The sequence below is a fragment of the Homarus americanus genome, unplaced genomic scaffold (genome assembly GCF_018991925.1).
Source record: "Homarus americanus isolate GMGI-L3 unplaced genomic scaffold, GMGI_Hamer_2.0 scaffold45698, whole genome shotgun sequence".
NCBI classification, from domain to species: Eukaryota; Metazoa; Arthropoda; class Malacostraca; order Decapoda; family Nephropidae; genus Homarus; species Homarus americanus.
The window spans coordinates 7,843,171-7,866,505 of NW_024735554.1; the positions used below are offsets into that span (position 1 = coordinate 7,843,171).

At 36.6% G+C, this 23,335-nt stretch overlaps 1 protein-coding gene across 2 annotated transcripts in view; it reads right to left on the reverse strand.

The window, feature by feature from the left end:
* Nucleotides 1–23,335, reverse strand: part of LOC121871475 (tachykinin-like peptides receptor 86C) — a 64,698-nt gene that overhangs the window by 1,139 nt on the left and 40,224 nt on the right. Inside the window, exons 3-11 of one of the 2 annotated variants that reach the window (XM_042373823.1) lie at nucleotides 22,403–22,504; nucleotides 21,632–21,766; nucleotides 14,632–14,712; nucleotides 9,511–9,661; nucleotides 7,450–7,646; nucleotides 6,984–7,228; nucleotides 3,196–3,303; nucleotides 1,041–1,247; nucleotides 1–512 (exon numbers count right to left, since the gene is read on the reverse strand). The exon at nucleotides 1–512 is cut by the window's left edge and continues 1,139 nt beyond it. In XM_042373823.1, the coding sequence (XP_042229757.1) occupies nucleotides 1,042–1,247; nucleotides 3,196–3,303; nucleotides 6,984–7,228; nucleotides 7,450–7,646; nucleotides 9,511–9,661; nucleotides 14,632–14,712; nucleotides 21,632–21,766; nucleotides 22,403–22,504 (1,225 nt within the window). In that variant the 3' untranslated portion in view covers nucleotides 1–512; nucleotide 1,041. The remainder of the gene's footprint in view (nucleotides 513–1,040; nucleotides 1,248–3,195; nucleotides 3,304–6,983; nucleotides 7,229–7,449; nucleotides 7,647–9,510; nucleotides 9,662–14,631; nucleotides 14,713–21,631; nucleotides 21,767–22,402; nucleotides 22,505–23,335) is intronic. The other variant, XM_042373824.1, reaches the window with a different exon arrangement.

Consider the following 23,335-nt stretch of genomic DNA (forward strand, 5'->3'; position numbering starts at 1 on the left):
CAAAGGCAGTACTGTAGCTGCAAGCATTACCATCAAGAACATTACACTAGGCAGCTGTTTACAAGACAATTACTCCTCAGTAGAGCAGATAAAGTCTTTTTGCTTAAGGCAAGTAATAAGTACAAAATCACTTCAAAGTTAGTGTGGACGGATAACATTTAAAACGTTTCCTATTGCTTTCTCGTCTTCTTATGTATTGTATCCGGAAGAGTTTGCGTTAGGACTTGAGACGCTCCAACTCATATTTGTGATACTTGTAGGTTGGATTACGTCGTGGAGTTTTCTGTTGAGGTGAAGTGAAAAAAGGGAAAAAATAACTCCGTGGAACAAGAGGTCGATTAACATTGTATAATTTAATTCCTCAAGGTCGAGGGTTGAACAGAGGCATGGTGCTGGAGGTCGAGTAGAAGTGAGAAACGTCACTCCATGAAGCTGGAAGGTTGTGGGGAAGTAAGAAACATCACTGCAAGGGATTGAAGGTAGAGAAGGGACGTAGAACACCACTCTGAAAACTGTAGACGTCTTGTCAGTCTAAATCACACAAGCATCTCTGTTGTCCGGTTAATCTTCATCAGTCTAGTATTATTCACTCTATGAATTTATGTGATATAAAGCAAACAATATAATAATCAATTTGATCTTTCAGAAGAAAAAATGCTAAATAATCTACTGAATATCGGTAAATGTCAGGAAATATACATAGATTTCCAACAAAGTCAAAATAATCAGAATTTAATGTTACGTTGCAGTGGACAAGGGATAAGCTTCACCATCTCTTTTGTCGGTTAAGAAAAACAAATTTAAAAAAAAATGTTTTCAAGTGAACAAATTACAAATATTGGTAAGGAAACTCATCCACGTGAAAAAAATCATATATTAATGCTTCTTTATTCCACCATGTACCAGACACATACCGCCTCACCCCAGTCCTTGCACTGCAAACATAGAACTTACACTTGCTCTAAAACGATGTCACCTACTCAAAACATGGCAGTGCACGCTTTTCACATTAAATGACGTTTACATAACCGTTCGCTCACCTCACAGTTGACTCTGCAAACAGGTGCTGGCCCGGTAGTTGAACTGTTCAGCGAGAATGTCGCCTCTGACGGTGGTGAGAGGTATCGTTTGGAGGTGGGTGTCGAGGGATGGGGGCTGGGTCATGGTGTTGAGTAGAGCTGGGCGCATCGTGTGGAGACATATATCGCACTGAGCAGGACCTCGACGACCACCTGCAGTCAGCACACCTGAAATACGCACATATACACCTGCCTCATTCACTGTTTACTCTGAAGGGTACTCATGTCCGTCTACCTATCTGCACTCTTGTTTGTGTTTTTCTTTCTCCCTACTTTTTGTGTGTGTGTGTGTGTCTGTGTGTGTATGAGCATATTTTTTGTACTGTATGTGTAAGGCATGCTCATCCTCGCACATTCGTTGAGGTTTATTTGATAACTGACTGAGTGGCGAAAACAGACACAATTACAGCAGCCTCCCTCCCATTCCGAAGAGCCAAGTAACTTTGACGACTTAGTGATAAAATATGAAAATTTCGTCTAACGATCTTCACCGCGGAGTGAGCCATAACCTATGTCTCCTATTGACACAGTCTGATGCCCTCCGGTGCTCCCTGGGACCATAATTTCACTTTTAGGTCTGTAGTTCATCCGATCTAGTGAGAAAAAAATGGATCAACCTAGTAAATACCTGGGATTGCAAAAAATTGTTTCTACACGAAAAAGAGCAACAGTTTTGTGAACATCAAAAGCTTAGGTCCGGATACCTGTCCAGTTTGAGTGAATCAAATCTGGTTGACGTACTCGTGTGGCACCCTTTCTAACAGAGATACAGAGCTGTTTGTAAATAGACATTCAGAACTGTAGCATCTTGAAATATACAAACTCAAGGCAACTGTTAATAATTAATTAATCAGAGTTTTATTTATACGCTGAAGCAGAAGTTTCAAGGCAGAAACTTTTAGACTATGGGAAGGTGTGTAACAACCGTCACTGGAAGAAGCAAAAAAAAAGTCTTCACGATTGAAAATTCAAAGGGGAACAACTGTAGTGGTCAACAGTGAACACTAACCTCTACGTTGAAGATAATTTGTAGACACTACATTTTTATAAAAGTCTCAACAAATGTATCACTGCGCATACGAGCTATATTCCGAGTAATTATAGTAATTCAATTGCGTTCTAATGTTTATTTCGTTGATTGTCCAGGAAAAAAGGTCATGGCACATATATATTGTATATTTAACTTTTACTTGCAGATTCTTTCATGCATACTGCTCTGTATATATTTTTTTATTCGTTTGATCTGGCATTTTATTCTCTGATCCTCCAACATTTGCATCCTGTTTAATATTTTTCCTTTGTTGAATATAGAGAAGTAATTTAGTTTTCAATCTCAGCACCAAACCAATCATCACAGTTTCAAATATGCTTCGAGTATTTCGAAGGTAAATTCAATATCTCTTAGTTTCGCAAGCAATGGCACACCTTATATACATTTACTTGTATGGAGACAAAAAAATCACCACATCAAATTTTTACATATACAAAAAATACATCAGTTACTATATGATTTGATCGATAAGGACTGGTGTTTATTATGATACCTCGCCATCACTTTATACCACTGGATGTTTGTACTATGCAATCATGAGCGGCATTCTGGATAATACCGACGTCTATTCAAAACCCTTTATCATTTTCGAATACCTACCACTATGTTTTACACACAACCTTTCTCCCACACATATCAGTTTTCTTCCTATCTTCTTTTCCCTTTCTTCCCTCGCTTTCCTTCCTCTTTGACCCTTCACCTATTCACATCCTTCTCCCACGTTTCACAGTTACGAGTGTTGATTCCTTGCCTCCCTCTTTACCTCCTTCTCCCTTGACTCAACGTAGCATCCATACCTCTCTACCTCCCTCCCTCCCTCCCTTGCTCTTCACTCCCCGTAAACTACCTCCCTCCTTCTCCCCTTGACTCACCGTAGATTCCTCCCTCCCTCGCCCTTGACTCATCATAGAGTTCCTCCCTCGCTCTTGACTCACCGTAGTGTCCCTCCTTCGCCCTTGACTCACCATAGTTTCTCTCTCCCTCGCCCTTGACTCACCGTAGAGTCCCTCACTCCCTCTCCATTGAATCGCGGTCGAGTCCCTTCCTCCCTCGCCCTTGACTCACCGTTGCGGGCGTTGAGTCGTTCCCTGGAGGAGTAGACGACGACATGGTTGTTGGAGCGGAGTGACCCCGGCGTTGTCCTCAATGTCCCGTTCACCCCCTGACGCGAGTCTGAAACACCAACACTGAACACCTGAGTCACTGTCTGAAACACCGGAGTCACTGTCTGAAACACCGGAGTCACTGTCTGAAACACCGGAGTCACTGTCTGAAACACCGGAGTCACTGTCTGAAACACTGGAGTCACTGTCTGAAACACGTACATTTAACCAGCCTGAGTCAGAGGCAACACTGAACACTTGAGTCAGTGACAGCAACACTGAACGCCTGAGTCAGAGGCAACAACAACACTGAACACCTGAGTCAAAGGCAACAACACTGAACACCTGAGTCAGAGGCAACAACACTGAACACATGAGTCAGGTCACCAACACTGTACATCTGAGTCAGAGGCAACAACACTGAACACCTGAGTCAGTTCACCAACACTGGACATCTGAGTCAGAGGCAACAACACTGAACACCTGAGTCAGATCACCAACACTGGACATCTGAGTCAGAGGCAACCCTGAATCAGATCACCAACACTGGACATCAGAGTCAGATCACTAACACTGTACACCTTAGTCAGTTTATCAACACTGGACATCAGGGTCAGATCACCAACACTGGACATCAGACTTAGATCACTAACACTGTACATCCTAGTCAGTTCACCAACACTGGACATTTGAATCAGATCACCAACACTGGACATTTGAGTCAGATCACCAACACTGGACATCAGGGTCAGATCACTAACACTGTACATCCTTGTCAGTTCACCAACACTGGACATTTGAGTCAGATCACCAGCACTGAATATCTGAGTCAGATCACTAACACTGGACATCAGAGTCAGATCACTAACACTGTACACCTTAGTCAGAGGCAACAATACTGATCACCTGACTCAAGAGGCAACATTCTTGAACATCCGTAGTCAGGGGCAACGACACTGAACACCTGAGTCACTTCACCAACATCTGAGTCATAAAAGTAAATACGAATTTTCCTTTGAAATAGGATAGACTTATTTATCTCCTGGCTTCTTTTTGTGATGTAAAGAGCTTCTAGTAACTTGTTGTGTAACATATGAGAGTTTTGGAACTTCAAAGTACTGCACTACTAGATCAGTTGGATCATTTAGTCTTTGTAGCAGGCTTAATGGGAGAGCTCAGAGCAGTCCTGTGCATGTAACAAAGGAAAAAGATGTAACAGCGTGTATAAAAAGAAATCAGAAAAATGTCTTTGCTATATATATATATATATATATATATATATATATATATATATATATATATATATATATATATATATATATATATATATATATATATATATATATAAAGACATTAAGTAATTTGAATTTCAGAGTAGTGAGGTGTTTGTGCGAGTCAGCTCGTGTTCATTATACACAAACACAACAATTGGCGCTCCACTTTGGTTCCTGCCACGGCTGTATAACATTCTGTTTTATATGCAACTACCAGTGTAGACGCGGGCTATCTCAACCCCTGGACTTACAGTTAGTGGGAAGGGAACTTGAGCTACGAGAGAGTAGTTTAGGTGTAGGCTCTTTTAGCACATCATGGTTCAGTGGATAAACACACTGGGTGATTATTGTTTTCTTTGAAATACACCCAAACATGACTCAAGTGTGAATTCACATCGGTTGTCGACGAGGATCAAAGAAATGCCTAAGTCACATTGGCTTTCCGTGTCGACCTGAAGTAGAAACTTGTAAAGGTCACGGCAAGGACCATCTCCTCTGCAACAGTTTACGTGTTCTTGTGATGGTAGGAGAGAAAACCATATCTAAGACAGAGAAAGCAATAGTTCGTCTCAACCGAAGCATCGAAGAGTTTGGATTATGAAGGATATATTTAATCAGTCATACAGGCGACTCTAACCTGGGATTCGTAATTCGGAGCTTCAGAAATATCCCACAGGTTTTGCTCCTGACCGCTTATAACTTAATTATTTCTCACCAAACTTCCTCTTCCCACAATTAACTTATCATACAATCTCGTCTTCGTCGTAAATATCCAGTTACATAATGAGTTAATTAGAAAATCATGAGTTCGTTTGCTCCTCCTGTGTTTTGGTACACAGTGGTGATGACAGTGTCTAGTTTTCCCGGGCTCACTCTAAACAGATATCATATACTGTACTAACATAAGTACACACCGCCGTAATTAAACACATAAATACTAAAAAAATAACCACACCGTTATAAACATTTAAACCCAAACACACAATCACAAAAATGAAAAATATAGAGTAAGTGTTTGGTTGAACCATATATCATACTCAAAACCAATTGCAAAAACAAGTTCCAAACCACAACATAACATACTACGTTCATCATACATGTAATGACATCAAAACAATAAATGTTTTTTTATAATGAACTCTGTAAATTCTTTAAATATGCGTTTGTCTAATTCTCCAGAGTTCAGTGTTAAATTTGAAAATTTAAATTGTAAAGAGAAACAGTTTCAATCGTAATTTTCGTTTTCATAAAAGGAAATTATTTCAATGAGGAATAATTTAACATGATTTTACTTGTATCAATTTATATCAAAATCAATAAGAATAGAAGCAATATGGATAAAATAATAAAACAAAAATATTAATGACAATAGTGATTATATATCTAAAGGCGAAAACTTTAATAATAATTAGGTTACTTATTATGCAAAATTAAATGATAAATATGATATTAGTAACGCTGATAGTAATACTTATATATTACTACAACTAATATTATTGCTACTACTACTCCTCCTCCTCCTAATAATAATAATAATAATAATAATAATAATAATATTAATAATAATATGTACTACCACTACTAAAAATAATAATAATAATAATAACGATTAAGAAAATAATAAAAGTACTTTTAGATGAAAGAAATATAAAAACAGAAATAAATTAATTACGTTTTATACTTCTCAGTAACATGGTTGATTACTTGTCCGCTATAAATGGCGATTAATTACAGATAAGATCATGGTATCATCTTAATTTTGGCATTACGGTTCCAGGTATATAGAAACTAATTTATTTGTCGTCACATAACCACCATATCGAGAGTTACACAGCACATAGATGATAATAATGATATTTTAAGAGTCTGAATTAAATTATTACAATGAGCCACTAGAGAGTTTGTGTTGGGGTGAAATACAAATCGATGGTCTCATTAACTCATACAAAGTGGCCTTGGTAGTGGGTGGTTGTGGTAGTAGGAGAGTGACAACAACTTGGTGGTGATAGGAACGTGACAACAATTGGATGGTGGTAGGAGAGTGACAACAACTAGGTGGTGGTAGGAACGTGACAACAATTGGATGGTGGTAGGAGAGTGACAACAACTTGGTGGTGGTAGGAACGTGACAACAACTAGGTGGTGGTAGGAGAGTGACAACAACTAGGTGGTGGTAGGAACGTGACAACAACTAGGTGGTGGTAGGAGAGTGACAACAACTAGGTGGTGGTAGGAACGTGACAACAACTACTGTAGGTCGTGGTAGGAGAGTGACAACAATTGGATGATGGTAGGAGAGTGACAACAACTTGGTGCTGATAGGAACGTGACAACAACTAGGTGGTGATAAGAGAGTGACAACAACTAAGTGGTGGTAAGAGAGTGACAACAACTAAGTGGTAGTAAGAGAGTGACAACAACTAAGTGGTGATAGGAGAGTGACAACAAGTAGGTGGTGGCAGGAGGAGGAACTCACCAGAACGAGACCTGGATGAGTGGTCGTCACAGGGGGGACAACGACGCTCCAGTTGAGGCGAACCGTCATAGTTGGAGGGTCGTCGTGGGCACTTGAGACACAGGCACTTCAGCACCACCTCCTTGATGTACGACCTGAACCTGCCAGTGGAGAGATCGTGTGAGTGTGTAGTGGCTTCTCTCACTCTCTCTCTCTGTTTAGTTATCCCTCTCTTCAGCATCACCTTCTTGAAGCACGACTTGAATCTGCCAGTAAAGAGACGGTGAGCGTGCCTGGTGGCCTCTCCAAATCTTTTTTTTTTCCCTCGCTCTCTCGCACTTTCTCTCCCTCCCTCTCTCTTCTATTTCTGTTGTTACTCTTTAACTCCTTCAATATCCTCTTTGTCTCTCTCTCTCTCCCCCTTTAATATTTCACATGAAACAACAGACAATCATCTGCCTGTCTAAGGAGATGAGGGGATACTTACCTGGCATTCATCCAGTAGTAGATGACCGGGTTGATCATAGCGTTGGCCATGGCCAGCCAGTAGAAGGCCAGGTAAATGTGCTGGATGTGGGCCGTGTCGAGGATCTGGGAGTTGTGGAAGGTGTAGAGGAAGAACGCTTGTTGTGGCAGCCAGCACAGCCCAAACATTGTCACGATGATGATGAACATCTTCACCACCTGTTACATACATTGGTCATATTCTTCTCATACACTCACGTTCTACTCTACAGTCATATTCATTAACTATCTATTGCATAACTAGCATCATCTCTGGTGACGGTATTTCCATCAACTTGTTTAATTTTTAACCAACACCACGTTGATGTCAGGTTTATACTGGTGTTTGAGGACATTACCGCGATAAGATTTCTTCAGCCGCTGTCAGACACATCATTGTAGGAAATGTTGATACCTGCGTTTACGTAATCATCCCGAGAAAGATGTTCTACCCCGATCTAGTACAACAACGTTAATGTGCTTATTCTGGCAAATTCCTTCTCATTGTGGTGGTAAAATTATCCTATTCATTATAAATATTCACAGTGCCTGAATAAATATGATTATGATCACTATGAACATCTCCGCATATTCAGAAAGTTGTATCATCACTACAGCATTATCATCTCGCTGTATCTTTTTTTATCTATTCCCCGCATCTTTAAGACCAAGAGACCCATCATTATCTTCATTAAGAAGGCTTCTATCAGTACTAATTGAAGATATTTTTCTCTCGGCAGAATTTCCATTGAACAGTAACATCATCTCGTCTGGAGTTTCTGGAAATACACCAAAAGGACCTCCCTCTTTTTGGAATACTTTTTATATGCCACCTAAGAGCTAGTTAATATTACAGAAAGGTTGAAGACTTTAAGGTCACTCTTGTATTTGCTGGCTTTATACCACCGATTACTTTTTACAGGTAAACAGAAGAAATTTGGCTTTCATTTTCCAAAATATCTAAATAGACGTAACTCTGACAGTGGTGTAAACTTGTTTGAATTATATCGGCGCTCGATATCGATTCCTCATTGTGCAAGTGTCCGGGGAAGGATCGTTGTGTGTTTCAAAATACCAGCTAGTTTGTTATCCTTCTCATCCTTGATATTCCTATTATTACAAGAAAACGTTGTAGTTAATTTACTCACATATAACAATAATGAATATAGACATACGATATATATAAAACGATATTAATGATATAGGAGCCGAGTTACAGAGTGATTGTATTGACCAGGCACTTACCTTATACTTGGACTTGGTGATCAAATGGACCTGTCACTCACCTGATGATCAAGGGCAGTGGCCGAAATCTAAACTGGCGGTAAGAGGTATCCGTCCTCCGAAGATAATGCTATCCAGGCCGCCACCATCTTGGTCATTGGAGTTAAAATACATGGCGACAGATATTGACAGGCTAGATCTGCCCGACCTTTATATCAATGAACAACTCAGAGAAGTTTTTGATACCAACGATCAGATTCAATTTTACTCGTACCCTCCTGACTCAACCTTCTCATATATAAAAAGATTATCCACTGACGTTATGGGACAAGTTTAAAAATATTAATATCGTACTTGTGAAGACACTTTTTTGAAGTCAAATTTTCGTTCAAGGTTGACTGATAATCACTCACATTAGTGCTCATAATTCCCAGTGGGGGATAGCCCAACGATTAGCCCCCTAACTTATTTGACGCTACTTGGGAGGTGAAGTTAGTTGAGATTAAGTTACAGATTGTGAGGTTAAATTAAGGTTAGAGTGGTTAATCTCAAGTTGAAAGAAGATTTTTCGAGGTGACAAACTTTGTTGCAGATGGCACTTTACCTGTTATTTACACTTCAACACTTTGTCCACCTCTGAGAATATATATTACGTTTCTCCTCAGTATTCGCATTTCTCGGCTCAGTGCTTCTCAATCATCAACACTGGCTCTAAGTCCCTTACCTAATTGAGCAAACCTGTCACTTATCTTATACGTGAACCTGATGATTGAGAGGACCTGTCAGTCGGACCTGATGATTGAAAAGACCTATCACTCACCCTGCGCTTGGACCTGATGCTGGCCGCTTGGCGATCTGTAAGCTCACCAATACTGCGACTACCCCAGAGTTCCCGACCAATAAGGAAATAACACACCAGCATCACCAGCATTGGCAGCAAGTACGTCGTGATGAAGAACACGATGTTGTAGCTGTGTGGGAGAGAGAACATTTTGTTTTAGTTACTTGATGGAGATGGAACCGTGTTATAGGTATGAGAGCGAGAGAACACGATTTTATAGCTGTGTGAGGGAGAGAAAAGTAGATATGAAAAGTAAGTATAGAAAGAGTGAGACCGCGGCAGAACGAGGGAAAAACGACGGACGAGAACTCTCATATGTTTTCCTATATTGATCTATTTTTATCCAATTCTTATGCAGTTCCCATTACATTTTAACTTAACATCTGCTGCATAAATATTAGATTCCCATTTAATTTTTGCCCATATTTTTAAAGGGATCCGATCCTGTCTTTGTTTGTGTTTCCATTATGATACCATCTAAACGTAGTTCAAACCCCAGCTTCTATCTATATTTCTATTTACATCTTCGATCTATGTAATATGTACGTAAAACCAAACGCATATTTATCTCTGTCTATTTCATTCCCATTCTTATTCCAACCCAACACAAATTCCATATTCGATAATCCCCGTCTTCTTCCTCAAACCTTTGAATATACACACAAAAACTTCCTGTCAATCTTTCATCGAAAATATTTCTGCAGAATAATGATATTGCGAAGAGTTTTTGGCCAATGAAGTAAATCTTTTAGATAAAAATACAAAAAATTTCACCACCGATATCAAACTCAAGGGCAAAAATTGGCTGAATGTTCTTGCGAGAAAAAGAAATAGAGGAAAAAGACGATAAGTTTGTATTAAAGAAAAATACGGAGATAAAATATTGTTAAATCTGGCGACACTTAGAGACCTCTCACCAAGATGGCTCCCGTAATGACCAAACTCTCTTGTCGTACATTTCTTTTATCTTTTTGAAATTTTCCGGTTCCTGTTTAATCCCCTTATCTCTTATGTAGTCGACTAACCAACGCTATTATTATTTTTCGATTTTATTTTTTTTGTAAATGAGTATTTTTTTCTGTGAGAAATAAATTTTGTAAGTTCTAAATATTTTTAGATTCTCACATACAGTACAGTATTTTAGGACTACAAAATCCTTAATGAAAGGAATAAAATTCGTACTGATATAATGAATAAATGAATAAAATGAATAAATATAGCGACATTCAGTTAAGTGAAACCTTTACAAACTATTTTCCGCAATGTAGATTTTTATGAATACATTGGGGGAACACAGGGAAGTGTGTGGATAATCTTTCTATTTAATGTTCTCGTCCTTACCTGTTACACGCTATAATCATTTTACATCACTATTACCATCCTCTTTCTTTGTTGGTATCTATTCTTTCCTTTGGTCTACCTCAAGATTTTAAAAGAGAGAGCGGAGGAAGGAGAAATAGTGCCAAATAAACAATGAGTGAGACAAAACTTAGAAGAATGTTGTCATTACGTATAAAAGAAAAAAGAAATGATTAATTATTGGAGATAGTTCAGTGGTGGCGGCTGGTAAAACGGACCTTAGTATAAAAGTATTCTACAAGTCCTAAGATAAGCCTTAATATATGAAACACCACACTATAGAACTAGACATTTTTGTGGTACTAATAAAAAGTATTATTTATCGTCCTCTCGTAACTGTTAGATTAATGATACCTAATTAATCCGACATCATTTCTCATTATAACAAAGGACTGATATAATTACAAAACAAAATCTAATATAATAGAGTTCCTTTGTTCTTAATGATATTGAGTTAATGACAAACAATATCATTAGTGTAATTAGGCACACGGTCAATTTACACTTAAATAACCACCTTACATAAGTATTAATATTATCACTATTAAAAACATATACAATTCCCTTTCGATTTCTTTCTCTTTTTGTCTTACTCGTTTCTTATGTCTGTTGTTATTTTACCGTTCTTTCTATTTCCATCTTCTGTCTGTTATTTTTTATGTTTCCACCTCGTTTTGCCGGTGTATCTATCTCTCTTTATCCCTGTCGTTCTGCCTGTCTGTCTCTTTCTTCCTATCTCTCTTTATTTTTCTGCCTGTCTTTCTATCTTTCTGACTGACGCACTTCCCATCTCTCTCTCTCTACGTCTGTCTGTCTGTCTATCTTCTTATCTCTGTCATTCTGTTTGTATTTTCATTTTCATTTTCTCTGTCGCTCTGTATGTCAGTCTACCCCCCCTCTCTCTCTCTCTCTCTCTCTCTCTCTCTCTCTCTCTCTCTCTCTCTCTCTCTCTCTCTCTCTCTCTCTCTCTCTCTCTCTCTCTCTCTCCATCTATCTCACTACCAATTTCTCTTTGTCGCTTTGTCTGTCTTTCCTCTTATCATTATCGTTCTAAAGCTTCTTTTCTTGTTATACTTGTGATCAAGATCTTCTCACTGGGCAGATAACCAATAATAATATCCTGGCCGGCATTAATGCAACGCAGGTGAGGTCATACGAAAATAAAGAAATAAGAGCACATGATTAGGAGGGATAAATAGAGGATTAGGAAGAAAAGGTAGCAAAAGGGAAGGAAGGAGGGAGAAACAGAGGAAGAGGAGGAGGGGGAAGCAAAATGGAAGGAAGGAGGGAGAGAGGATATCTAAGCTAAACTGATACTTGTCACTAAATACACAAAGGTAGAAATGATCACCTGACGACGAAACTGAGACATCTATGTTTGAGAGAGAGTTCATAATACGGAGTGCATAATAACATAACCATCTTTTATACTGTCCTCTCTCCTCATTCACTTCTTCCACTTTACCCTGGCTTTCAATCTATAGCCCTGCATTGTTATATCCCTTCATATTTTTGTGTGCCCTGAGAAACGACCGTATCTCCCCTGCCTCTCCTCCATTTCTCTCTCTTCCCCAATCTCCTCTTCTCCTCTTCCTCCTGCTCCCCCCGTCCCCCCCCCCTAGACCTCCTTTCCACCACCCCCTCCCTTCTCTATACCTCGTCTCCAATTCCCCTCACATCTCACACATCCTTCATCATCTTTAACATTCCGAGTTTCTCTGTTTTAAAAGATTACACAAATTCTAGACGTGAGAACGGAAGATGATAGCTCGAATAGAGAGTTGGTGAGGAGGGACTAAAGGTTAACTTGGACAAGAACAGACTAACGAACAATAGTATGTCTCTATATAAATGCAGATCTATACAGAGTGGCAATACAGTGTACGTTATTGGCTATATTTCGGTAAAAAAAATAACAACAAACCCAAAGTATTCTAGGATGAGATGTCAACACAAGGTAGCAATAGAGTGTATTAAAGGGGGAATGTTAGAGAATAATGGTGTTGAGGCTTGAAGTCCCGCTGAACGTCTTTAGGGTTACCAGGTAAACAGTTTTTTGGGTGACACCTGAGAAAGCTGAGTTGATATATTAGACAAAAAATCAGTTCATATAAAGATCAATGTCCTCTTTAATTCTGAAGACAAATGAATTGATATATAAATGAATACATACATAAGTAATATAAATAAATATTTACCATATAGAAAATTGATTTGTACCTTTGATATTTCTCTCTACCTGCCAACCTGACTTTATTTATTTGTTAAATTTACTCCACACGGCTTCATATACCTTAACATTCCTCTCTTTATCATCTTTACAATATGTCCTCTTCCCCTGTCCCCTGTCCGTCTCCGTATGTCCAGCGTGTACATATCACATCTCCCTCATACTAGTATAACTATTGGCTTCTGGACGACCATAGGCAGCAGCGACCACTGAGTGTCTGTCCCAGCCAGGTATAACGGAGGTACACGACTTATCACACTTGTGGCAGTATTGACATGGTGTTGGCAGGTGACCGTGCAGGTATTGACTACTTGCTCTGTTGTTACAAAGTGAGAAATTCTCAACCATAAACTAAATGTTGGATATCCCATTGTTATTGGGTGACACTGAAAGAGCATTTATGTTGACTTATTTTTTTTTATTATACTTATAAATGTATATAATGTTAAGTGGCGATAATTAGAATGACCTAAAGTTTCCGCTTTAGTGATACTTAAGATGGTAAAGAGTTACACAGTCATGCTGGAGGTAATGTGTTGGTAATTGGCCGTGTTTTATACGCTAAATGTATACGATATTATATTTCTTAGTGGTTGTAATGTCACTAGATATATTGTACACAAGTTATATTACTAGGGGTTACCTGAAGCAAGACCAAAAATAAGCGAATATTTCTTTTTCATAGGAATAGACACGCGCTACAGGAGGCGAGTGATCCCCATTGCTTATTTTTTGCAGACATTCCGTCATGCATCACAGACAGGTTGTAAAAGTCAACATAAACTATCGTCAGTCGCGTGGTTCTGGGATCACGGATCACAGGTTGATATTATCATTTATATCTCAAACTTATATATATATATATATATATATATATATATATATATATATATATATATATATATATATATATATATATATATATATATATATATATATATATATATATATATATATATATATATATATATATATACATACATACATACATATAATTTTTTTTTTATCTAGGCGAATATGCAAATATTAAGTCGACAGAACTATTGAATTACGTATGTCTCTTTTCACTGACGAGATAACTGGGTTTGCCTTAAGAATGTTGAGGTAATGTGAGTTAAGTTCCAGTTAGGGAAGTAGCAGAGATAGCCAGAATATTCTCTGTGGGTAATATACTTCTTCATGAAGTATATAAAACGTATTATGTGTTTCTTGGGGAGTAGGGTAACTGATAAATATTTAACATGAGAAATACTGGAGATGAATTCTATGAGCGTAGTCATAGACTTTGGCTTATTAACACGCAACGTACAGTATATGCTAACAAAATTAATTAACTACACAATTTAAGACTCATATTTGTACTGCTACTACTAATGTTAATAATAATAGTAAATAATAATAATAATAATTACTTTTTGAAGATAGCCGTCTATTATGTTAATTTCAATATACATCAAATAGGCGAATTAAGCTAACAAACGTAAATAACGAAAAATTGAAAGGTAACTCACATGTGCTCGTGCTGGGAGCTGCTTGTCTGACCGTCTGGCCACCTTAGGATACATCCTCTCCTCACCTCGTCATCCTTGTACCTAAGGGATAGAACCAGCCTTTGTTAGCTCCTGTCTCGCCAAATCATGATCACCACCCGAGGGACGGACCGAGCCCTTGTTAGTGGCATAGGACACCTAAATTATGATCTAAATTATTTGCATACCATTCTCATCTTACCTGTGGAAAAAATGACAATAGAAATTCGTTCATATTCATATAGTATTCCGGGAATGAGGTCGTCATATTAAATTTCACAGCTTTATTTTCAGTAAACCAGAATGACCTGTAAAAATTATGCATATTTAAAATTTGTAATGCTACATTACATTTTCCTGGAAAAAAATTAATGAACACAAATCTACTGTGCGGTCATTGTTGTGGTTTAAATGCGACATCCAAGCTGTCTGCAGGAGTATTTATTGTTCACCTCTTCGTGTGAATTATTACAGAGTATTCAATAAATAACACAACCTATAGTTAGTTAATTCATAATGCTGTAAGTTTTCACACTAAATTTTCTTTGTTCACCTGTACACACCACTCTTGCTTTTCGTTATGCCTGAAACAAAAATAAACACTGTGTTCCGTTAATAATTTTACTTTAAAGACATCAATACACGTTTGATTATTATATTTCAAGGGTTTATGTTACACAGTTATCACTCTGTAATTACGGTAACATATATATTGTTTATTTTTCACTTTTAATGTATGTATTAATGATATGCAAATAGCTTTTACGACGCCTATATGTACACACGCACTTATCACAATCCAGCTTATGGACAATTACTTATTCACCTTTGATTGTACATAAACATTAACTCTAATTATGTTGAAATAAGCACAATCAGAGATCTAACTGTAATAATTTTAATCCACACTGAAACCAAAGATGAAATGCTTGAAAATTAAGTGAGGTAATCCGAGAATGTATAAAAAAAAAGTCGGTCTACGTTTTGTTCTCTGGATTCTTTTATTTTAAGTGGATGATCCCGAGAACTACCTAGACTCAAACGATCTGAGAATATCTTTCAGATATGGTAGGTAAGATTAGGTAACTGTAGATATTGTTGGTATGCTTTGGTCCACGTGCATTATTGTTATTGATAGCCTCGCAGTTTCTATCTGGATGTTTATATAATGTTGCTGTTGAATCGCATACAAGACTCGGGTTAACCCCAGTTGAGGCTCCAGTTGCTGTAATTAGTGTAAAGAAGAGGTTTTGTGTGAAGCGCCTGCAGGTCTTCGTCGGGTATATTAAAAAAAAAGTTATTTTTTTTTAATAAACTAATAACCTTAACAGTTTTATAATAGCTGGAAATTGTACGAGTTAGATTTATTAAAGTATATAATTGTATGCAACTGACTCTCGAGCGGTAGTAATAGTTTTTCTTCTATAGAAAGTCAAGTTATGTTGTTATATTGTAAAGTATTCCTTCAAGTATATAACATCTTAAGGTTATTTTATTTCAATCTGTATCAGTTGTGTACCAAATTATATTCATAATTTTGGTGTTTAAATATTAAGTAAATTGAATTCAGGTAAAGTTTTAGGCCAATTAGATAAAATTAAACCTTTTGATTATAAAGTTTATTGTAAAAAATTAGTCCACGAGGTCAAAAGATTGTTTATATGTTACAAAATTATAAATCGAAAAAATCACATGTCGAAATTTAAAAAAAAATACAGGGATTTTGTAAGATTTTCATCCAATAAATATAAATTCTAATGTTAAGAAAATAAAATTATTTTAGTCTTAAACCTTCGTCCAGCAGTAGTCACGGTGGATAGATTTATATCAGTTGTTGTAAGACAATATAATTTAAAGCGGTCCATCTCCTTTCACCATTAATTGACAATTTCCTCAAGTTAATTCCATATCGAAAGAATCATACCTTCGCCTGGGCTTATCTATGCTCCCCCTGATTCAATTTCAGTCACAACACACGTCATTACTTTTCATGTCAATTATCATTTCTTTTATCATGCCACTTGTAATTCCACGTAAAACGCCACTTAACATGCTGCTCAATCATGCCAGTTCCGCTTAGTCGAACCTCTGCACCGTCCACCTCCTCCTCCCAATACCTCTCGTCAATGGAACTTCACCGTCTCATTATATCCCATCAACCCAAAACCTGGATCACTTTTAAATGTATTGTACGTAACCAAACTTTTATTGCACGTTTATACATTATATTATCATATTTCTCATTGAGTCTATCAGGCAAGATTAGGTTGAAAATAAGTACTTTTCAGTAACTTTATTTCATTTGCTAAGAAAATTAAAACTGTTTACAGGAATTTCATATAATATTAACATAATTTTCACTGCTTAAAATTATTCTTATATAAATGATGGAACTTTTTGAATCCTGTTGAACAAAAAATTTTATTATTGAAATGTTGGTGAAAAAAGTAGAGTTATTTATTGATAAAAATATAATGTTTTAACTCGTTATTATTTCTATTGTCACAAAAGCAGCATTTCACAGTACAGTATTTCACTCAGTATTGTTCGTCTAACTGTATTTTGAAGTACGAATAACTGAGGCAGAAATTGGTATGAAATTCTGATGATGATAATGGCGGAGGCAGTATTGTTAGGGAACATAAATTGGGAATACTATTTTATATAACATTCTGTAACGTGAAACATTACGGTAAAAATAAGGGAATCATTAAAAAATTTGTCGAAAAAAAAAATAAAATGGTAAAAATTACGTTAATGAATAAGACTGAGTGTGTTCAAGAAACAATAAGTGATTTTACTTTTTCCTGCAAATATTATTCATTGACTTATCCTATGACAAATATATTGGTTTTATTAGCCCCTACTGGAACAAATTTCTTCCCATCATTTACCTTGATAACGTTTCTAAAGTTGAAAATTTGATCTTCGTTATTGAATTTTGGTTTATTTTAGTATTCATGGCTAATGACTTCATCTCGTTTATAGTTATCACATTCACATCTGCCACTTAAAAGACATTAGTTGACATCATGAGGTCACGAGATTGAGGTAATGACGGGTGCCTCTCAGGGTGGTCGTGTAGGCATGGTAGTATGGTTGTGAAGGTGTGATTGTATGGGCATGGGAGTATGGTTGTGAAGATGTGATTGTATGGGCATGGTAGTATGGTTGTGAAGGTGTGATTGTATGGGCATGGTAGTATGGTTGTGAGGGAGTGGTTGTGTGGGCATGGTAGTATGGTTGTGAGGATGTGGTTGTGTTGATATGGTAGTGTGATTGTGAGGGTGTGGTTGTGTGTGCATGGTAGTATGGTTGTGAGGATGTGGTTGTGTGGACATGGTAGTATGGTTGTGAGGATGTGGTTGTGTGGGCATGGTAGTATGGTTGTGAGGGAGTGGTTGTGTGGGCATGGTAGTATGGTTGTGAGTGGTTGTATGGGCATGGTAGTATGGTTGTGTGAGCATGGCATTATGGTTGCGATGGTGTGGCTGTAAGGACAATTTTGCATGGGAGGTTGTGAAGGGATGAAAGAAATTGTGTAGACTTGTGCCATTCTGGATTACTAACGCGTGTGTGCGTGTGTTCACATATGGGAAAGGTAGGTAGGCTTTAGTGCAAGTGAGAGCGTGAGTCAAAATAGGACACGTTTGGACCGGAGACAGACACTCAACATTATAAGTTGACCTATGCACAACTCCTGGACTTACGGACACACGGAAAGCCATTACTCATTTTAATACTTTACATTTGATGAATATAAATTGCAAATTTGTCTCTAAAAGTGTTAGGAAATATTATTCGCATGTACTGTAAGTAATTATGATCGAAATCAATGTAGTTTCAAAACAATGATATATATATATATATATATATATATATATATATATATATATATATATATATATATATATATATATATATATATATATATATATATATATATATATATATATATATGCTGATAACCACCACCTGAAGATGTGAATTACACGAAAGCGCTTGGGAACTTCGTGTTTTCTTGTTTCCTTGTGGTATATATATATATATATATATATATATATATATATATATATATATATATATATATATATATATATATATATATATATATATATATATATATATATATATATATATATATACAATGAGTGAATTAGATGGTAAATTGTTGAAAGAAAAAAAGCAGTGTACGAGGCTCCTGTAGATTTTGGTGGTAAAACTGAAGTAAACATTGGACTAAGATGATCGACGCTAATGGTCGCTTTTAAAGGTGAAGTGTCGGCAAATACTGAACCTAAAATAACTTGGCTATTGTTTCCTAAATTAGTGATAATGCAGGAGTGAAACGCGGCTAATGGGTGAAGGTCACACTAAGTTTAACTCATTTGACACCAGACAGGAATGAAGATAAAATTAGGTAGATAATTCTAACACGTGCGTAATATAATAACTTCTTTTCCACTATGTCAATGTTGGGTGTTATTACAATTTCAGCTTCTCGCTAGAGCCACAATTTTAACCCAGTGGTCTTCTTAGTCGAAGTGTTTTGGTGATACTTAGTTGGAATATGAGTATACAAACACGTAGACTACACATCAGCACAAACACAAGTTATAGTATTTAATTTATATGTACTTGATATTCTTGCCAGATGCTTCTGATAACATTATAGAGGGTACCTGCTTACAGTACTAGGACCACGTTTCATATAATATGGAATAAACTGTTGAAATTGAAATTGAATTCAAGTACACATACACACTCAAACAAGCTCGCTCGCATATTTTTTTCAGTATCCCAAACAAAGACAGTAAGATAAGTATGATTTCTAAAATACATGTTTGTATTTGTTGTGGCATCGTGGGTGTTTGCCAAGGCTTCATGGGTGACTAGAAGAGAGACGAAGAATATTTGTGATATTTACACTATTTGGTGAGGTGTATCTCCTCACATTCATATTTCAAGGAAGCTTTATGTCAACCTTTGTGTTATCTAAAGTTTAGTTAATGTTGTAAGTACTGTACATATATTATGTTTTTCTTATTTTCGTTGAGATGTCGTATAAAATAAAGCAACTTGTTGTAATGTAAGAAAACATTAGGAGAACATTTATTTATGACGATCAAGTTCACGTTCTTGTTTGTAAGTTTAAAGTGCTTCTTACGTAAGAAATATTGTTTTTCCATGAACTGAATTTAACGAATCACGTGAATTAGCAGTAACTGAAACGAACTAAACTGCATATTTTCCGGCAGAGAGGAAAGCGTTAAATTGTAAATTACGAGAGATATTTCATTTATTTAAGGATTAGTGAAGCTTTGATAAACACCAAAGGCATAAAGATGCTAATGGATGTCAAAGGAAACCTGGCCTTTGGTGGGGTTCCTTCCGCCAGCAATATATATATATATATATATATATATATATATAGATATATATATATATATATATATATATATATATATATATATATATATATATATATATATAGATATATATATATATATATATATATATATATATATATATATATATATATATATATATATATATATATATATATATATATATATATATATATATATATATATATATATATATATATATATATATATATATATATATTGATATAAAGCCACTTTACGAAAAAAACGGATAAGGTCATCCGAATGTTCACAAATAAAGTTATAATAAAATTAGCCTGTCTTAGAAGACTTCTCAGCTTTTGTTCTTTATCGTCATCCAGTATTCTGGCTCTCGACACAGATGTCTGCTGTCTTCAACCTTCTGAGACATAGTTCTCTTACAGACAAGCCTGCCGCACATAACAATAACAGATAGCATACGTTGATAACATATACCTGAGAGACACGCACACACCTTTCAACACCGTGGATGTGCCTGGAACTCGCTGGTCTGACCAAATAAATAAGATAAAGAGATTCTTGGTCATCGATATTTTTTCTTCTTGTTTATCGTATTCTCTCCTCTTTCTTTTGTTTTTCCTCTCTGTCCGTTCCATCTGGGTTTCCTCTTTTACTGCTGTCATTCAACCTCCATTGTCCCTCCTCGGTGTTTTTTCCTATCATGTTTTGGTCAACCTCTTCTCTCTCTACCTCTACAACTCCTCTTACCAGTTATTATACACATTTTCTTCACAGTAATGTTTTAAGTCCCAGTGATAAAATATTACTACATGGATGTTACTTTACCTGTACTGCAATACAAGCACCTGTACTGATTTTTCTGATAATGTTCTTTTTAATCTGAATTTCATCACACGATAACTAGGGAAAACATTACGAAAAAGAATTCAAAGGAACACAATAGTTTTTATTATCTATGGAAATATGTAAAGTGTCAAGACAAACAAGATGTCTTACCGAGAAAAAAAAATCATATATTTTTAGTAACGTTGCATTTTATTTTGCTATTATTTTTTTTCTTTCTGTCAAAGGATTTTTTATTTAACAACCACACATTTCCACTCCGTTAAAATAGTATTCACTGACGTCTGGCCGAGGTCAAGCCTTTGTTCTCGTCCTGCCGTGCCTGTGACTGCCAGAACTGTGTCAATAGAGGTTGAGGTAGTTTAGTTCTGCCACGCTTTTTGTGTCTGTTTGTATCCTACTGTCGTGTTTAGTTGAAACAGTGTATATGTGTATCTGTCATTAATAGTTCATAATAGTTAGTGATTTTGATTTTCTTCATAAAACTTAGAGGTGCACAATTATTTGACTGATATCACTTGCAAACTTACACACACACACACACACACATAAACGAGAGGTGAATGACACTAACTTTATGTAGTTAGAGTTTACTTCTCGAGTTAATGTATTCACTCTGTGTGGACCCTAATTTTATGTGAATATTCCCAGGGACATAAAACATGGAAGCAATATTCTGATGACTGGTTAACCTCTCTCTCTCTCTCTCTCAGCTTAACGACACGACACAATAGCTAGGGATGACCTACGTGAAGGAGACGGTAGTGGAGTACAGGAGACACGGGAGGGACAGCACCATAGATGAGCTCCAGATCACTAAGATGAAGACTCGCGCCGACGTCTTCGACATCCGAGGTTCCAGGGGCTTGACGATGGCGATGTACCTAAGGGAGAGAAAGCGTCTTTTACTTGTGGCTGAGAGAGAGAGAGAGAGAGAGAGAGAGAGAGAGAGAGAGAGAGAGAGAGAGAGAGAGAGAGATGAATGTTATCTACCTGTGGCAAAGGGAGGGAGTGAGGATATTCATTTACCTATCGTAGGGGAAGAGAAGGATGGGTTGAAAATATATTTTTCCCCTATCGGGGAGGGAAGTAGAAACACCAAAAAAAGTACCTGCATCAACTGGTGACACTGTAACTACTTACACTGACACTGTTGCTGTAGACGATGGTGTTATCACTGAGGTCAGGTGTTAGTGTAACGTAATTAGTAGGGTCTGTGTTGCTTGGGGAAAATTACATAAATGTATTAACAAACATAAACTTGAACTTGGACTTGCGCAAGAAACTGTACAAACACTCACACACTGATATAATTCTCTCTCTCTTATTATATATATATATACAGTATATATATATATATATATATATATATATATATATATATATATATATATATATATATATATATATATATATATATATATATATATATCTTTTCTTTCACACACGCTTTTCACCCTTCCACGTGTCATCAGACCCGCCTCTTTCGCACAGTTTCCTCTCTCCCCATGACGTCATACCTGTCGAATGATATAGCCATCAAGGTGAAGACGCTGGCTGAGATGGTTACGTTGGCCATAAAGTTGCTGATGGTGCAATACACAGCCCCAAATGGCCAGTCGCTGCAAGGGAGAAGTTGAGTATAAGAAAAAACCTTTATGGTAATTGTGAACGATGTCCGTTACATAAAACAGAAGAATAAATTCGTTAAAATAACTATTTTTCTACAGTTACTCAAAAAGTATATGCAAGTGTGCAGTCAATTATTCTTGTTTTAGTTTCTGTAAGGCAAGAAGTTGACCTATGAGGCTTAAGAATAATAGTGAAGAATAAACATTGTCTTTCTACATACTTCATAGAACCGTATATACTTTGTAAGTGAAGCGAGTATGAAGCAGGGAGGTCATGTTACAAGGTATAAGTACAGGTAAGTAGTTGTTAGACACATGATACGTGGTAATAAATATTGTATTAATTTTGGTCCTTATCGGTGGGATTCAAACCGGTGATATGTAGTATCAGACCCCATCTCCCCACCTCTAGAATCAACTGAATCAGTGAGATCCCTTATAAGAAATAAATTAATTTTAGGTAATCGTTCACCAAAGTTAAATCGATTTATTATTTGGTATCACAGGACGGCAGTTACGTCAGAGTTACGAGGATTTTTTTTTCAGTGGTCCTCATCACCAATCTTCTTTCTTTTTTACATCTCAAGAAAAGGCCAAGGGAGAGTGGCGACACCCTTCTCAGAGAGTGCCACACATAAAAATACTTTTACAGGACCTCAAGTTTGGGCCTGACAGTCTTTCAGTTGGCTGGGGTTTCGTAAGACAAGAACCGTCAACTTCTTGTACGAAGATGGAGCAGGATTTTGCAATATTTCCAGTGTTCAATAAACAATAGTAGCTTCAAGAGAGAAAATAAATAGAGAAGAAGGCCGACAGTAAGAC